The following is a 17029-nucleotide window of genomic DNA, read 5'->3' as shown; positions in this document are numbered from 1 at the left end:
TGCTCGACAATCACCAGGCAAGACTGTTCTTTTCCTGTTGGGGAACACTTCAGCAGTCATGACATTCAGCTTCTGATCTTCAGGAAGCGTTCTCCAAGGCAGCCTTCATGACATGACAACGCAGAGTTGCTGAGCAGAGACCGATAGCCAAGTTCCGCACACGAGGACTGCCTCAACCAGGATCTTGGGTTCATGTCACACTATCTGTAACCCCCCATGACTTGACAACTTGCAAAATTTCACGAACTGTCCTGTCTGGAGACAATACACATCTCTTTAACCTGTGCTTAACGCTCTCTCCACTCACACTGTCTGTACCTTTAAGACTTGATTATGTGTAAAGACTCGCATTCCAACCATTACCTTGTAAATTGAGTTTGTGTTTTTATTTGCCCTGCTTGTGAATTGAACTCCCACTCACTTGGCAAAGGGCCAGTGCTTATAAAGCTAGTGGCTTTTGCTACCAAATAAACTTGGACTTTAACCTGGTGTTGAGACTTCTTACTGTTTACCCCAGTCCAATGCCAGCATCTTCACATCATAAAGAGCGCCATCCAGTGCTTACTGAAGACCAGGTCTGAATCAGTCAACTTGCGTGGCCCTGACCAATGCAAAAACTACAGATACAATCTCTGGAGAACCAAAGATGCCAACACAGTACCACACTGAGCTAGAGTCCCAGACTGCATGAAAACCCACCAATTATGGCATGGTCTACATTGCACAACAGGCTACATGGATAAGGTGTAGAATCACTGGCAACCATGCACCTCTCCCCAATGAGCTCAGTACATTCAATGCCCATTTTGTGCACCCAAGTCAGGGAGAGGACATCTATCCCAGAAGCCTTGATTGAACTGGTATCCTAGAGGTCACCATGAGACTAGATGTCAGGTTGAGAGTAACTTGGTCAAGAAAGCCAAAGTGACTGGCCCGAATGGGGTATCTGGACAAGCAGTCAGATCTTGTGCAGACCAGATGGAGCTTTTTACTCCAATCTGAGATCCCTACCTGTTTCAAGATGATGACCATCATTCCTGTACCAAAGAAAAGTGAGGCAGCATGACTTAATGACCATCATGTGGTGGCACTGACATCCACCATGAAGTGCTTTGAGAAGTTAGTCATGGCATGCATTAACTGCCATCTCCCAAACAGATGAATCCACTCCAGTTTGTCTATTTCCACAATGGGTCTACAGCTGACACCATCTCCTTGGCCCTACACTCACTAGAACACTTGGGTAACAAGGACCTGCCAGACTCTTAAGTATTGAGCACAGCTCAGTCTTCAAATCATTACTCTAACAATTACAAAACCTAGAGCTTGGTTCCTACCTCCACCTGGATCCTAGACTTCCTAACCCACAGACCAGAATCAGTAAGGAAAGGTAATGACACAATTATCCTCAACATTGGTGTCCTGCAAAGCTGTCCTCAGCCTCTTACTCCTTATATGTTAAAGCCAAAGTCTGCTCCAACTCTATTTTCAAGTTGCTGATGACAACTGTAGTGAGTTGGATTTGAAACAATGAGAAGACAGTACAAGAGAGAATTTGGTGAAATTGAGATGACAATTTCTCCCTCAGTGTCAACAAATGAAGGAGACAGTCATCAACTTCAGGAAATATAGTGGAGCAGGTGCCCTTTTCTACATCACTGAAGTGGATATGATTGAGAGCTTCAGATTTTGAAGTCTTTAGGTCAATCTATCCAGGCACCTCCACACTGACATTATAGTTAATAAAACCCAACACCTCTTTTCCTCAGCAGTCTAAGAAAATTCAGCATATCCACTATGATTCAAATTTTACAGATGCACCGTAGAAAGTGTCCTTTCCTGATGTACGACAGCTTGGTATGGCTCCTGCTCTGACCAAAACTGCAACTAAAGAGTTGTGAATGTAGCCCACCCAGTCCATCATGCAAACCAGCCTCCCATCAACTGACTTTACACTTGCCACTTCAGAAAAGCAGCAAACTTAATCAAGGAGCCCATACATCCTGAACATTCCACCTTCTTCCATTGGGAAAAAGACAAGTCGGAGAACATGTACCAACTGAAGAACAGCCCCCTGCTACCATCAGACTTTTGAATGGACCAATTAAACCGATCTTTACCCTATCCTTTCCTTTTTCCATATGTATATTTTGTATGCAAACAATACTGCTCCTCAATACATGTGACAGTGTATTGTCACATGTATTGGGAAACATGCTGGGTCCATTGTTATTAGTCATTCATATTAATGACTTGGATGAGAATATAGGAGGCATGGTTAGTAAGTTTGCAGATGACACCAAGATTGGTGGCAGTGGACAGTGAACAAGGTTATCTAGGATTGCAACAGTATCTTGATCAATTGGGCCAGTGGGCTGACATGGCAGATGGAATTTAAATTTAGAAATGCGAGGTGATGCATTTTGGTAGACTGAACAAGGCCAGGACTTGCTCAGTTAACAATAGGGCATTGGGGAGAACAAAGAACATTACAGTATAGGAACAGGCCCTTTAACCGTTTAAGCTTGCACTGATCATGGCGTCTGACTGAACTAAAACACCACCCTTCATCAGTACCATAACCCTCTACTCCCATCCTATTCACGTGTCCAGACGCTCCTTAAAACTCATTATTGTATCTGCTTCACAGCAGCATGTTCCAGGCACTCACCACCCTCAAAAAACCTTGACTTATACATCTTTAAACTTTGCCCCTTGCTCCTGAAACCTATGCCCCCTAATAATTGACTCTTCCACTCTGGGAAACAGCTTTTGACGAGCTACTCAGTCCATGCCCCTCTGTTGTAGGCTTCTATCAGGTCACCCCTCAACCTCCATTTGTTCTAGTGAGAACAAGCCAAGTTTCTCCAACCTCTCTTTATAGCTAATACCCTCCATAACAGGCAACATCCTGGTAAATCTTCTGTACTCTCTCCAAAGTCTCCACACCCTTCTGGTAGAGTAGCGACCAGAATTGAACACTATATTCCAAGTGCAGCCTAATACTCTGTAAAGCTGCAACATGACTTGCCAATGTTTAAACTCAATGCCCCTACTAATGAAGGTGAGCATGCCATATTGCCTTCTTGACTACCATCTCCATTGCCACTTTCAATGACCTGGGTACCTGTACACACCAATGCCTCTGCCTATCAATACTCTTAAGGGTCCTGCCACTTACTGCATGTTTCCTCTGTATTAGGCCTTCCAAAATGCATTACCCCACATTATCCAGATTAAACTCCATCTGCCATCTCTCTACCCAATCTATATCCTGATGGTTGTCATTGCTATCCGCAAATCCACCCACCTTTGTCAACTACAAACTTAAATCAAACCACAGCCTTTCATTCAGAAGCACACCCTGCCACTGTTGTTACCCTCTGTCTATGACAGAGCCAGTTCTGTATCCATCTTGCAGTTCACCTCTGATCATTTGCAACTTCAGCTTCTGCACCAGTCTGCCATGAGGGACCTTGTCAAAGCCTTATTGAAGTTCACATAGGCAACATCCACTGCCCTACCTTCAATCATCTTCGTCACTTCAAAAAAAAACTTGATCATGTTAGTGAGAATGACCTTCCCTTCCCAAAACCATGTTGCCACTCACTAATATGTCCACTTATTTCCACGTGGGAGTAAATCCTGTCTCGAAGAATCCTCTTAAAAATATTAAAGAGTTATAGATCAAAGATGTCGGCGTACAGGTTCATAGCTCCTTGAAAATGGAGTCACAGGTGGACTGTTGTGAAGGAGGCATTGGTTTCATTGGTCAGAACATTGAATACAGGAGTTATGACACCTTGAAGTTGTGCAAGATATTAGTACGGTCACACTTGGAATATTGTGTTCAGTTTAGTCACCCTATTGTAGAAATATTATTAAACTAGGAACAGTGCAGAAAAGATTTACTAGGATGCTACTGGGACCTGATGGTTTGAGTTATAAGAAGAAACTGGAATTTTTTTCTCTAGAGCACAAGAGGCTGAGGGGGTGATCTTAGAGGTCTATGAAATAAATGAGGGGCATAGATCATCTAGATAGTCAATATCTTCTCTCAAAGGCTGGAGAGTGTAAAACTAGATGACATAGCTTTAAGGTGAGAGGAGATACAGAAGGGTCCAGAAGAGCAACACACACACCACATGTCTGTAAGAAGCTGCCAGATGTAGAAGTGGGTACAATTGTCTTTTAAAAAGCATTGACAATTCTATGGGTAAGATGGGTACAGAGGGATTTGGGCCAAATGTGAGCAATTGGGAGTAGCTTAAGGGTTTGAAAAAAAGCAGCATGGACAATTTGGATCAAAGAGCCTGTTTCCATGCTGTAAACCTCTGTTTTTGTATTTGATTTAGAGTCAATAACAAAGAACCTACCAGCAAGTTAAAAACATACAGCTCTAAGAATGGTCCAATACTTAGCTGGCACTTAGGAGAATTGATCAACTACTGTCTGATCATTTGCATCCAAAGCAGAAATCAGAACTTCGATACAGGTACAAACTTACCACTTTCTTAAAGTCTTCTTCTGCTTCATCCAATCTTCCCTGTTTGAGCAGCAAGTTTCCCCTCTGTAATCGAGCCTAAAATAGTCAAAATAATAAATTATACCAAAAGATTTGGCTGCATATTTTTTCAAGCAATATAACCATGAGCAAAATTCTATGCAAGACTTTTTCAACTCAAAACAGTAGAAGAAACTAAGAGAGCATTACTTACAGATGTGAAGTCTGGTTTCAGCTCAATGACCTTACTTAGATCTGGAAGAGCAGACTTTGATTTACCCATAGCCAGATAGACTGTGGCTCGTCTATAATATGCAATATAGTTATCTGGATCCCCATCTGCAAACACAAGTCATCATGATGGAATTAAGATGGTCTTGCTTTAAAGCTTCAGAATCTTGTTGTTTAATAAAAAAGACAAGCCATGTCTATTGAACGGTTGAGCATTGCTGTTGCATACGTTTCTAAATCGGAATAATGCAAATAATTTGGGTTAGTACCAAAACTTCAGGAGTCTAGCTAAACAGCTGAATGCACTACATGGTGTGAAACTGAACAAACTGAATGGAGGGGGAGTATGAGGGTAGTCTAGTTAGCATTGTGCATGTTGATTTTCAAAAGTATTGTGACAACTTTTCACATTATATTTGTATTAGCAAAAAAACTCATGGGATACAAAAAATTGTCTAACAGCAGAGTAGTGGCAAACAATTTTGATATATTATTGGTATGTACTGGGGGTACATAGTCTAAGTCTTCTTGAAATCAAATCTAAGGTTGGTGGCAAGGATGCCAACAGGCATGAACTAAATTATACAAATTTTAAAGGTGCAGCCATATTATGGCATGGGCAGTGTATTATCAAGATCAATTGGCTTGAGGCGCTCAAGGATAGGTGGGTGGGCATCTGCTCCAATTTGCTAACTCACTGAAAGCATGACAAGTGGTGGCAAACAATCCAGTCAATGGTGTTCAATTCTGAGCCTATGCTTAATGTCAAGATTTGCCAAAGATATTTACTGGAATGGAACACAATAAATTAGTCTTCTTATAGAGATTGAGAAGATTAGTCAAGATGTCTACAATCACAAAGTATAGAATTTGTATAGGTGAAGCTGTGCTCATTTTAATACAGCATGGTGACCAATTAACTCAAATTTTAAACTGAGGATTCTCAACCTGAAACAATTGTGTGGAGTTTGTACATTCTCCCAGTGTGTCAACATGGGTTTTGCCCCTTAGTACCAGGGGATTAGCAGGGTAAATCTGTAGGGTTGTAGTGATAGTGCTGAGGGGGTGGATTGTTGTCAGTGCCAGTTTGATGGGCCAAATTACCTCCTTCTGCACTGTAGGGATTCTATGAACTATTTCTCACTTCATTCATGCTGCCTGGCATGCTAGTTTTTCCAAGCAGCATACCAAACAAATCTATTGCTTTTGGTCAAAAGCAGTTTAGCTAGCATTAACTGGCACACAAACATGGGTAAGCCAGGGCAGGACAACAGTTATGAAAAGCCATAGATCAGTTATAGTTCCACTCATAAGGATACCCAAAAACTAATAGTAAGAAGTCTCACAACAAGTTAAATCCAACAGGAGTGGACGCCACTCACCTGATGAAGGAGCAGTGCAAAAGGCTCATGATATCAAATAAACCTGTTGGACTTTAACCCAGTGTTGAGACTTCTGACTGTGTCCACTTAGTCCAAGATCAGTATCTCCACATAAAAACTGATTAATCCCTTCAAAGTTGCAGCTGTAATCACCTCAGACTTCACAGCATGGAGACTTAAAAAATGTCACTAAATTGGGGCTTAAAAAGAAATGTAGGAGCCAGTTTAAATCATGCAAAAATTGCAAATGTTGGAAATCTGAAATTAAAATCAATGTTGGATAAACTCAAATTTGATTACAACTGATCTGCACTTCCTACTTGCCTTGGTGCTATAACCCAATACACCTCACTTCTCCCAGCTCCAGGACACTCCTGACACTCAAGTTATACACCCAGCAGGTACTTGCAGTCTTGAGTGCCTTTTGTTGCAGTTTCAAACTCATCTCAGGCCTCCTGCACATGACTGCAACAGTGTCTTCACAATTACAACGCCTGAAGGTCTTCAGCGCTCACATCAACCAAATAAAAGCCAAAAGAACCTTGGTTTCACATTTCAAAAAAGATGATTCCTCTGACACTGCTGGGATTACAAATCCTCTATCCAAGTCTGAGGAGACAAATGAATCCGAACACAATCAAGTTTGACACTAAGACAAAAAAAACTTCCTCGGTTACGCACTGATACTATCCACTGGTGCTACAGTTAAGGGCAGTATGGTGGCAGTAGTTAGCACTGCTGCCTTATGGCACCAAGGACCTGGTTTGGGTTAGTGTGTGGAATTTGCACAATCTCCTGGTGTCTGTGTGGGTTTCCTCCAGGTGCTCTGGTTTCCTCCCACACTACAAAAGACATGGGTTAGGTGGATTGGCTGTGCTAAATTGGGGAACTAGCTCAGTTGATGCATGGGTTTATGCAGATACGGGCTGGGTGGGGTTGTGGCTGGTGCAGACTCGATGGGCCAAATGGCCTCCTTCTGCAACGCAGGATTCTATGGCATAAAGCTCACCTAGTTGCTCTGTTAATCATTAAATCATGCCTCATGTCCTATTTCACACCAAAAAAAATTGGAAATCTCACTGGGATCATCCCAAACTTAAAAGCAGCTGCCCCATTAGTCATCTATTACAAATAACAATGCATATTCTTTTATGCCAAGGACAATATGCATTTCATGCAAATAGCATAGTTCCACTATAGGTGCAACGCTATACCACCCCCTAACAAGAGGGATTTTTTTTTAAAAAAGGAGACCATAACAGTTATCATTGGAAACAAATCTATTTCAGCTATGCTATTAAGAATGTGTCTGTTCAAATGGTTTTGTTCACCCTGCAAAGTACAATTAAAATGTTAGTACAAACCTCAAATCTGTGTGATTGAGGAAACAACCAAACCAGTTGAGCAAGTTCCAAATAAAAACACAGAACAATTTTCTACCTATTATAAACCATAAAAACGTTTGCTGGAAAATCTCAACAGGTCTAACAGTATCTTTGGAGGAAGATAGAGTCAATGTCTTGAGTCAGAAGGGCACTTTGTAAGCCAAGTAGGTTTGTTTATGCTTGTTGGAGAAAGTACAGAGCAACATCAATAAGGTACTTGAATTTTGTTGCTGTAAACACCCAAAAGGGAAATTTTAGTCACTTGTCTCCTTCAAGTCCCCTCCTCCAAATCCTCAGGAGTATCTAATTCTAGGTGTTGAGGTTGAGGGGTGGAAAAGAACAAATTTGATGTGAATTATTTAGACTATTACAGCACAGTACAGAGCCTTCGGCCCTCGATGTTGCGCTGACCAGTGGAACCAATCTAATGGCCCTCTAACCTAAACTATTCCAATGTTATCCATATGCCTATCCACTGACCATTTGAACACCCTTAAAGTTGGCGAGTCCACAACTGCTGCAGACAGGGCATTCCACACCCTTACTACCCTGATTTGATGAGGATTTCCAGCATCTTAAGTATTTTGCATTGATATTTATCAATTTCTTTCTTACTTGAAAAGAAATGGATACATCTTGGAGAACCTATTCACCAAGTAATACTTATACCAACTACTGGTGAATTTTTTTTTGCAAGTGCTGTTTTCTTGAAATATTGATTTGGTGCTAAAAATGTTGAATGAAAATTGCATTGCTAACAGTACATCTGTAACATTTACGTACCTACAGCAGCATGAAAATGAGACAATGCATCTGCTAACTGTCCTGCAGCCAGCAGTTTCTTCCCCATTTCAAGGTGCTTTTCAACTTCAGCATTTATACCACCTTCTATTCCTGAAGAACAGGAGAAATAAATTTTTAAAATTGGAGGGCAAAATTGGAGGTCGTCAATAAAGCTAAGTTTGCCATCAGTTTGACTTTGTCTAGAAAGCACTGAGATCAAAATGAACTTAGCGAAAGAGAAAAGAACAGACAGCTGTCAATAAGAGCATTTTTAAAATGATTTAATTAATCCTTAAATAAAAGTTCTAGTGCCCATAATCCTGACATTCAAGCACTCAATTTGGCTATCATGCTCACCTGAAAAGTGCAGAAATTCATTACCAAAATTTTTTTTTAATGGAAGCTGTCTTACTAATCAAGGCAATCACAAGAATATCTATCATGGAACAACTTTATATTGTAGGAGTGCTGATTTGTAGGCAAGTGGCCTTTGATTAGTAGAATTGTCATCACGGAGAACGAACCAGAAATGGTCACCAGTTAACTGCCAAGTATTAAAAACCAAGCTGTTCCATTCTGGCAAAGGCATCCACCAGGGGAACGAATGAGTAAATGTTATTTTTTTGTATACATGTGCAGCATACATATTCTTTTTGTATAATAAAACAGTATATTAGAGTATGTAGCTTCCAGTGCATGCATATGCCACACTGACCACCTTAAATTGGTGGTTAGCTTATGTTGTTAAGCACACTAAAGGAGAGTATGCCAAAAGCTTGACGTTTAGGTGTTCAGATTGCTAACAACCTGTCCTGGTTCCCCTTTCTCTCCCTCGTACCCCCGCCGCCCATGCCAAAACTATAGTCCAGAAAGCTCATCAACACCTCTATTTTCTCAGAAGACTAAGGAAAATTTGACATGTCAGCTACAACTCTTACCAACTTCTACAGGTACACCATAGAAAGCTGTGGTTGTATCACAGCTTGGTATAACTTGCTCTGTCCAAGACCGCAAGGAACTACAAGAGATCATGAACGTAGCCCAATCCATCACACAAACCTGCCTCCCATTCACTGACTGTCTACACTTCCTGCTGTCTTGGCAAAGCAGCCAAGATAATTAAGGGCCCCACGCACGACAGAGACACATTCTCCCATCAGGATAAAGATCCAAAATTCTGAGCACCAACTGACTCAAGAACAGCTTCTTCCCTGTTGCAGTCAGATTTTTGAATGGACTTACCTTGCATTAAGTTGATCTTTCTCTACACCCTAGCTATGACTGTAACACTACTCTCATTTCCTTCTCTACGAAGATGTTTTGTCTGATAGCATGCAAATACTTTTCATTATGTTAATGTTTCGTTTGTCACATGTTAAGCAAATGTTGTCCAATCACAGAATCTACTGTCAGACAGTTTTGAGCTTTGCAAACATGGGCTGGCTGCGTAGAACAAAGAACAGTACAGGAACAGGCCCATTGACCCACCAGCCCATACAACACCTTTTGCCTCTACATGGTCCATAGCCCACTATTCCCTGCCTATTATCTGTCAGGATGCTTCTCAAATTTGTTGCACCACCTCCTCAGGCAGCACATTCCAAGCACCTACCTCCCTCTAAAGACTTACTTTATCTCCTTTGAACACTCCTTTTACCTTAAACCTTATGTCCAAGTAATTGACATTTCCACTCTAGGAAAAAGACTCCGACCATCCATGCCTCATTTTGTGAGCCTCTAATAGGTTGCCCTTCAGATGCCAACATTAAAAAGTGAAAACAAACTAAGCACGTCCAATCTCTTCTCAAACCTGGTAAACATTTTCTGTATTCTCTCCAAAACTTCAAACTGAACACAGCAATGTGGCCCAACTTTATAGTTGTAAAATGACATGGCAATTTTTGTATTCTATGCCCTGACCAAATGCAAGCATGTCATATGGCTTTTTGAACACATTGTGTTGCCACTTTCACTGCACAAAATCTCTTAGTGCTTCTAAGGGGTCTGCCATTTGCTGTACATGTTCTTCCTGCATTAGACTTCCCAAACTGCATCACCTCACATTTGTCCAGAATAAATTCCATCCGCATTTCATTGCCCAAGTCTTCAGCCTATCTATATCCTGCAGTGTCCTCTGGCAATCCTCCTATCTGCAGCTCCCCCAATCCTTGGGTCATCTACAAACTTGCTAACCAAACCACTACATTACAAACATGGGTTGCAGAACATTCCTGGTCAGATATCCCCAGTCAGAAAAGCACCCTTCCATAACCAAGCCAGTTCTGTATCCATTTTACCAGCTCACTGCAGATCCCTATTGACTTCACCTTCTGTATCAACCTGCCATGATGGACCTTGTCAAAAGGCTTTTGTTTGTGGACAGGTTAGTAGTGGTTGTCTACATGAATTCCAGCAATCTTAAACTCATGTTTGAGACACAAACTCCCCCAGACAAAGCCAGGCTATTGCTAAAGTCCATATTTTATCCCCAAATGCAAGTAAATCCTGTCTTTAAGAATCTTCTCCCTACACTGTTGACAGGCTGAGCCTGCCATTTCCAGATTATCCCTGCTGCCCTTAAAGGAACAACATTGGCTATCTGCCAGTCCTCTGGGACCTCTCCTGTGACTAAAGGAGACCAAGGTTCCAACAATTTCCTCCCTTGCCTTTCAGTATTTTGAGACAGGTCCCACCTGGGGACTTGTCTACCTTACTTACAAGTCACCAAATACCTTATATTGACATGCTCTAGAATTCAACATGCTCCTATCTAGACTCACCATCCAATGCAGGTGTTTGTTAAGGACTTTATCCACTTTCTCCAGCTCCACACAAATTCCATCCTTTGTCCCAGAGTACATCTACCCTTTCCCTAGCTATGCTCTTGCTCATTACTCAAATGTCTTGGGATCTTTCTTAATCCTGTCTGACAAAGATATTTCAAAAGGTCCTTTTTAGCCCTCTTATCTCCCTTGCTTTCCTGCTTTTTATATTCAAGGGTTTTGCCAGTCTTTCCTTTTCCAACATTACGTGTTTTTTTTTGACCAAGCTTAATTTCCTATCATCCAAGGTTCCTGAACCTAGTCATCCATATTCTTCATCGGAAGAGGAAAATGCTGGTCTGAGCCTTCCCACAATGTATTATTTTCACCCGAGGACTACCTTACTTACACACAAGGCAAAACTTAGAATTACAGTTGCTGTTCCCAAAAGGCTCCCCCACTGCCTTGCCCATTGTGGACAGAGGGACATGCTGTTTGATTTGACTCATTGCAGTATATGGCTTGCATACTTAATATCAGACATACCTGGCACTGAAATTCATATACCACATGTGAGTGAGGGAGTCAGATTGGGATTGAAATTTGGAACAGTGGGGTAATTAAAATGGTGAGTCTAATTTCCCTGTTTTGTTTCAGATACAAGCTTGGTGATCTAGTTAGTTGGTTAAAGGAGATGCCCCACCCAAACAGTTGAGTGGCAGTTATCTGTCAATAACTGAAACCTGATTAGAGGCAAAAAGATGTAAATTGCATTCTTCTGTTTGAAGCCTTATTGGACAGTCATCTCAGCCTAGCTGAGCTCTACATGAGTGCACTCAGCAAGCTTTGTGCATGCAAGTGGGACACAGCCCGAGTGAGGCAAAGTAGGATGGAAATTGGGACTAATGTGGTAATTTGCTGCAAAATGGGAGATGCTTTTCCCCTTCTTGTTTTACTTCTTGCTTGGTAACTTAATCTAGGGAGATCATCCTGGGAAGGTAAGTGATATAATCACCCACCTTAGGTACCTGTAGCAATAAGGTGAAGATAACAGTTTAATAAATGTTCTTAAATAATTTAATTGCTGATAGAAACGTCAGTCAGTGGGGTTAAGTGCTGTGCGAAATCCATGACGTTTCCAACGTCTTGGATGCTAATATCTGCAGGAAGTGTACCCAATTGCAACTCCTAAGATTGCACGGATAGGTTGGAGCAGCAGCAGCTGGATGCACTTGGGAGCATGAAGGTGGCAGGAAGCGTCACAGACAGGAGCTTTAGTGATTTGGTGACACCCAAGGATAGAAGGGGGTCAGAAGGGCAGGCACTCAGTGGTCATTTGGGACGGGGGATGGTTTGTGCACTCACGAAGCAAGTGTGGAATACAAATTAAAAGAAACTTCAGCAAGGAGTCAGGAGGGCTAAAAAAAGTCGTGAAAAGTCTGGCCAGCAGCATTAAAAGAAAATCCCAAGGCTTTTTATACACATATAAAGAGCAAGAGGGTTGGCCCATTCAAGGACAGGTGAGGGTATCTGTGTGGGGCCAGAGGAAATGGACAAAGTTACTAAATTAGTACTTTGCATCAGTATCCAAAGACAAGGACTTGGTGGATGATGAGTCTGGGGAGGGACGTGCAGATAGTTTTGGTCATGTTGAAATCAAAAAAGGTGGTACTGGGGTTCTTGAGAAACATTAAGGTAGTCAAATCCCCACGGCCTGATGGAATATACCCCAGAATACTAAAAGCAGCAAGGGAGGAAATTGCTGGGGCCTTGACAAATATTTGAATCCTCGCTGGCTACAGGAGAGGACCTGGGAGATTGAAGAATAGCCAATGTTGTTCCTTTGCTTACAGTGGGCAACCAGGATAATCTAGGCAGTTACGGGCAGCTGAGCCTTATGTCAGTGGTAGGGGAATGGAGGATCCAGAGAGACAGGATCTACTCACTTGGAAATGAGAGAGTCAACATGGTTTTGTTAAGGTTTTGTTGTGTCTCACTAACTTGATTGAGTTTTGAGGAAGTGACAAAGATGATTGAGGGTAGGGCAGTGGATGTTGTCTACAGAGACTTCAAGACCTTTGACAAGGTTCCTCATGGTAGACTGGTACAGAAGATGAACTTGCACAGGATCAGAGGTGAGCTGGCAACATGGATACAGAACTGGCTCAGTCATAGAAGAGAGAGGGTAGCAATGGGTGTGTTTCTGAATGAAGGGTTGTGATGAGTGGCATTCAGGGATCAGTGCTGGGACCCTTGCTGAATGATTGGAGGAAGATAGTTTGATTAACAAATGTGCAGATGACAAGGGATTGTAGAAAAGGTTGGAGACAGCAAATGGAGTTTAATTTGGACAAATGCAAGGTAATGCGTTTTTGGAATGTCTAATACAGATGGGGAATATATAGTAAATGGCATAATGCTCAAGAGTATTGATAGGCAGAGGGATCTGGGTGCACAGGTCACAAAGTAGCAATGCAGGTGGAGAAGGTGGTCAAGAAGGCATACTGCCTTCATCAGGTGGGCATGGAGTTAAAATTGGCAAGTCCTATTGCAGCTTTATATTGCAAGTGTGGCCTAATTAAGGTTCTATAGTGTTAAAAGCTTTGACAAAAGGTCATCTGGACTCAAACATCAACTCCTTTCCTTGCTGCCAGACCTGCTGAAATTTACCAGCACTCTTTTGGTTCTCTAGTGTTCAATTCTGGTCACCATACTACCAGAAGGATGGAGGCAGCTTTGGAGAGGGTACAGAAAGGATTTATCAAGATGTTGCCTGGTATGAAGGACATTAGACTCAAGGAGAGGCTGGAGAAACTTGGTTTGTTCTCACTGGAACAGAGATTAAGGGGTAACCTGATAGAAGTCTACAAAGATTGAGGGGCATGGACAGTCAGAAGCTTTTTCCCCAGGGTGGAAGAGTCAATTACGTGGGGGCATAGATTTTAGGTGCGAAGGGCAAGGTTTAAAGGACGTATGAGGCAGGTTTAAATACAGAGGATGGTGGGGACCCTGGAACTTACTGCCAGGTGAAGTAGTGAAAGCAGATATGGTAATGACTTAAGGGGTGCCTGAACAAATACATGAATAGCATGGGAATAGAGGAATATAGTCCCCAGAAGTATACAGGGTTTCAGTTCACACAGGCAGCATGGTCAGTGCATACTTGGAGGATTGAAGGACCTTTCCCAGTACTGTAATTTTCTTTGTACTCATTTGGATACACAGGTGTCTGTTTCTGGGAACATAACTGTCAGTCACTATTTGCTTAGCAAATTCTCTATGGCAACACCTTTTTCTAGGGTCCACTTGCCAACCAATCAGCACTTCAGTATGGTGGTTGTTTCAGCTGATATTGATGTATACTTGATTATCTCGAGTGCAAAAAACCTTCAACAAAATGTATTTTTCAATGATTAAGGTGAAACTATGTTGGTCAGGCAGCATCCAATAGAGAACATTCCAGAATTCTGGTCTGAACAATATTCTATTTTTAACTCAGACTTCTGGTATCCACAGAGTTTGCTTCTGTTTCAGCACTTAAGCTAATTAGAACATAGAACACTACAGCACAAACAGGCCCTTCAGCCCACAAGTTGCATCAATCATATCCATCCCTACCAGGCCATAGAACTATCTGTAACTCCCAATCCCATGTACTCATCCAGAAGTCTTTTAAAAGACCCCAGCGAGTTTGCCTCGACCACCACCGACAGCAGCCGATTCCACTCACTCACCACCCTCAGAAAAACTTACCCCGACATCTCCTCTGTACTTGCTCCCCAGCACCTTAAACCTGTGTCCTCTCGTAGTGAGCATTTCAGCCCTGGGAAATAGCCTCCGAGAATCCACCCCATCTATACCTCAACACTTTATAAACCTCTCAGGTCGTGCCTCAATCTTCATCTCTCCAGGGAGAGGAGACCTAGCTCCCTCAACCTAAGGCATGCCTCCCAATCCAGGCAACATCATTGTCAACCTCCTCTGCACCCTCTCAATAGCTTCCGCATCCTTCCTGTAGTGAGGCAATCAGAACTGCACACATACTCCAAGTGGGGTCTGACAAGGGCAATGCATTTTGGAAGGTCTACTAGACAGGAAATATACAGTAAATAGCAGAACCCTTAATATTGATAGGCAGAGGGATCTGGGTGTACAGGTACACAAGTCACTGAAAGTAGCAATGCAGGTGGAGAAGGTAGTCAAGAAGGCATACAGCATGCTTGCCTTCATCAGCCAAGGCATTGAGTTTAAACACTGGCAAGTCATGTTGCAGCTTCATAGAAGCTGAGTGAGGCTGCACTTGGAATAGTGTTCAATTCTGGTTACCACACTACCAGAAGGATGTGGAGGCTTTGGAGAGGGTACTGAAAAGATTTACCAGGATGTTGCCCTGGTATGGAGGGCATTAGCTATGAGGAGAGGTTGGAGAAGCTTGATTTGTTCTCACTGGAGTGATGGAGGTGGGTGGGGGGGTTGGCACAGGTTTAAGGTGCGAAGTGGATATTGCAGCATTATCTCCCAACTCCTAAACTCAATCCCTGATTAATGAACGTCAGTACACCATATGCCTTCTTGACCACATCCTCCACCTGTGAGGCCAATTTAAGAGTCCTATGGACCCAGACCCAAAGGTCCTTCTGCTCCTCAACACTGCTAAGACTCCTACACTTGATATTGTACTCCTTCATCCCATTAGACCTGCCAAAATGGACCACTGCACATTTATCCACGTTGAAGTCCATCTGCCACTTCTCCGCCCAGTATTGCATCCTATCTATGTCACACTGCAAGGTGTTCTTTAGCAACATCAGTATGAATCTCTACTTATGATCATTATTTCTCAAAGCACTTGGACAAAGGTTGTGAAAGGCACTAATAAAAGCAAGTCTTTCCTTAAACTACAGAAGATGTCTTCACATGGTCCAAGTAAACAGGGAGCTAGAAGAACCAAAAGGCACCTGCAAATGCCATGAATAGAACTGCAATATCTAATGGCAAATCAGTTGTGGTCTGAAGTTTGGCTCTGCCTACCTTTAGGACAGTATCTAATGCTGTCCTATTAAGAGTGCAAATTGGGAACTTTCCTTGCAAGCACATCATGCAATCTCTGTCCAACTTAATAGGTGAGCTGCTGTCATTGGGCTGCAAACACATTTCACTCCTTTCAGCCTTGGCAAAGGTGGCCAAAAAGGCTAGGCAAGCATTTCAGGTTTGAACTTTAAAAGTTAGTGGGATATTTAGTATGGATTTCAGTGAAATAGTTGTCTAAAATACTGTCTCAACTACAGTTACAACATTTTGTATCATCTGACAATGATTCACAATGCTGAATTATTGTTGCCTTTCATAAGCTGTCATTTGACAATAAAAGCCATTTAAAATCAGAATTCCCAGCTTCAAAATTTAACAACCAAATCCTGTGCCCCTACACATCTAAATCTGTACCTGAAGATACACTATTCTAAGGTCAGTTGAGAGTTTGTTTCAAATGGGTTTCCTTTGTGTTGCTGCATGGGATACATGCTTTATCTGGTCACAAACAAGTGTATAGAATTCTGGATAAAGTACACCCAAGCCGCCTCAGCGTTTGCTTCCATCTATCAAATTCAAAATTTGAAAGATACATCTCAGCTCTTGGATTGGAGCATCTAATTGTGCTGTGGTCTCCCATTGCAACACAGTTCTTAAAGTTTGTGACCCACCCTGCCATAAAAATACATTATATCCATAAAAGCCGAGAAACATTCTCAGTTGTACATTGTTAAAATTTGCGCCCAAAATGTCCAGACCAGAAATGCCATTTTACAACACATTCCATCACACAGGATGCATCATCAACAGCATTTGTACTCATTCCAATTGTCCTTCAGAATCCAAAGATTCTGACTCCTTGATGAGCATCATGGCAAAAATACATGTAGCTCTAGTGAAGCTGCGGATCCTGGCTGAATGGATCTATTCTGAATCCCAGAATAGTTTTGA

At 42.1% G+C, this 17029-nt stretch overlaps 1 protein-coding gene across 1 annotated transcript in view; it reads right to left on the bottom strand.

The window, feature by feature from the left end:
* Positions 1-17029, bottom strand: part of dnajc3a (DnaJ (Hsp40) homolog, subfamily C, member 3a) — an 81232-nt gene that overhangs the window by 49480 nt on the left and 14723 nt on the right. The window contains exons 2-4 of the mRNA XM_080198155.1: positions 8286-8396; positions 4719-4843; positions 4508-4582 (exon numbers count right to left, since the gene is read on the bottom strand). Of these exons, the coding sequence (XP_080054281.1) occupies positions 4508-4582; positions 4719-4843; positions 8286-8396 (311 nt within the window). The remainder of the gene's footprint in view (positions 1-4507; positions 4583-4718; positions 4844-8285; positions 8397-17029) is intronic.

This window comes from Carcharhinus amblyrhynchos, chromosome 10, assembly GCF_965287045.1.
Source record: "Carcharhinus amblyrhynchos chromosome 10, sCarAmb.v2.hapA, whole genome shotgun sequence".
In the NCBI taxonomy this organism is placed as follows: Eukaryota; Metazoa; Chordata; class Chondrichthyes; order Carcharhiniformes; family Carcharhinidae; genus Carcharhinus; species Carcharhinus amblyrhynchos.
The sequence above is the reverse complement of the archived record's forward strand: the minus strand, read 5'-3'. Positions and strand labels throughout refer to the sequence as shown.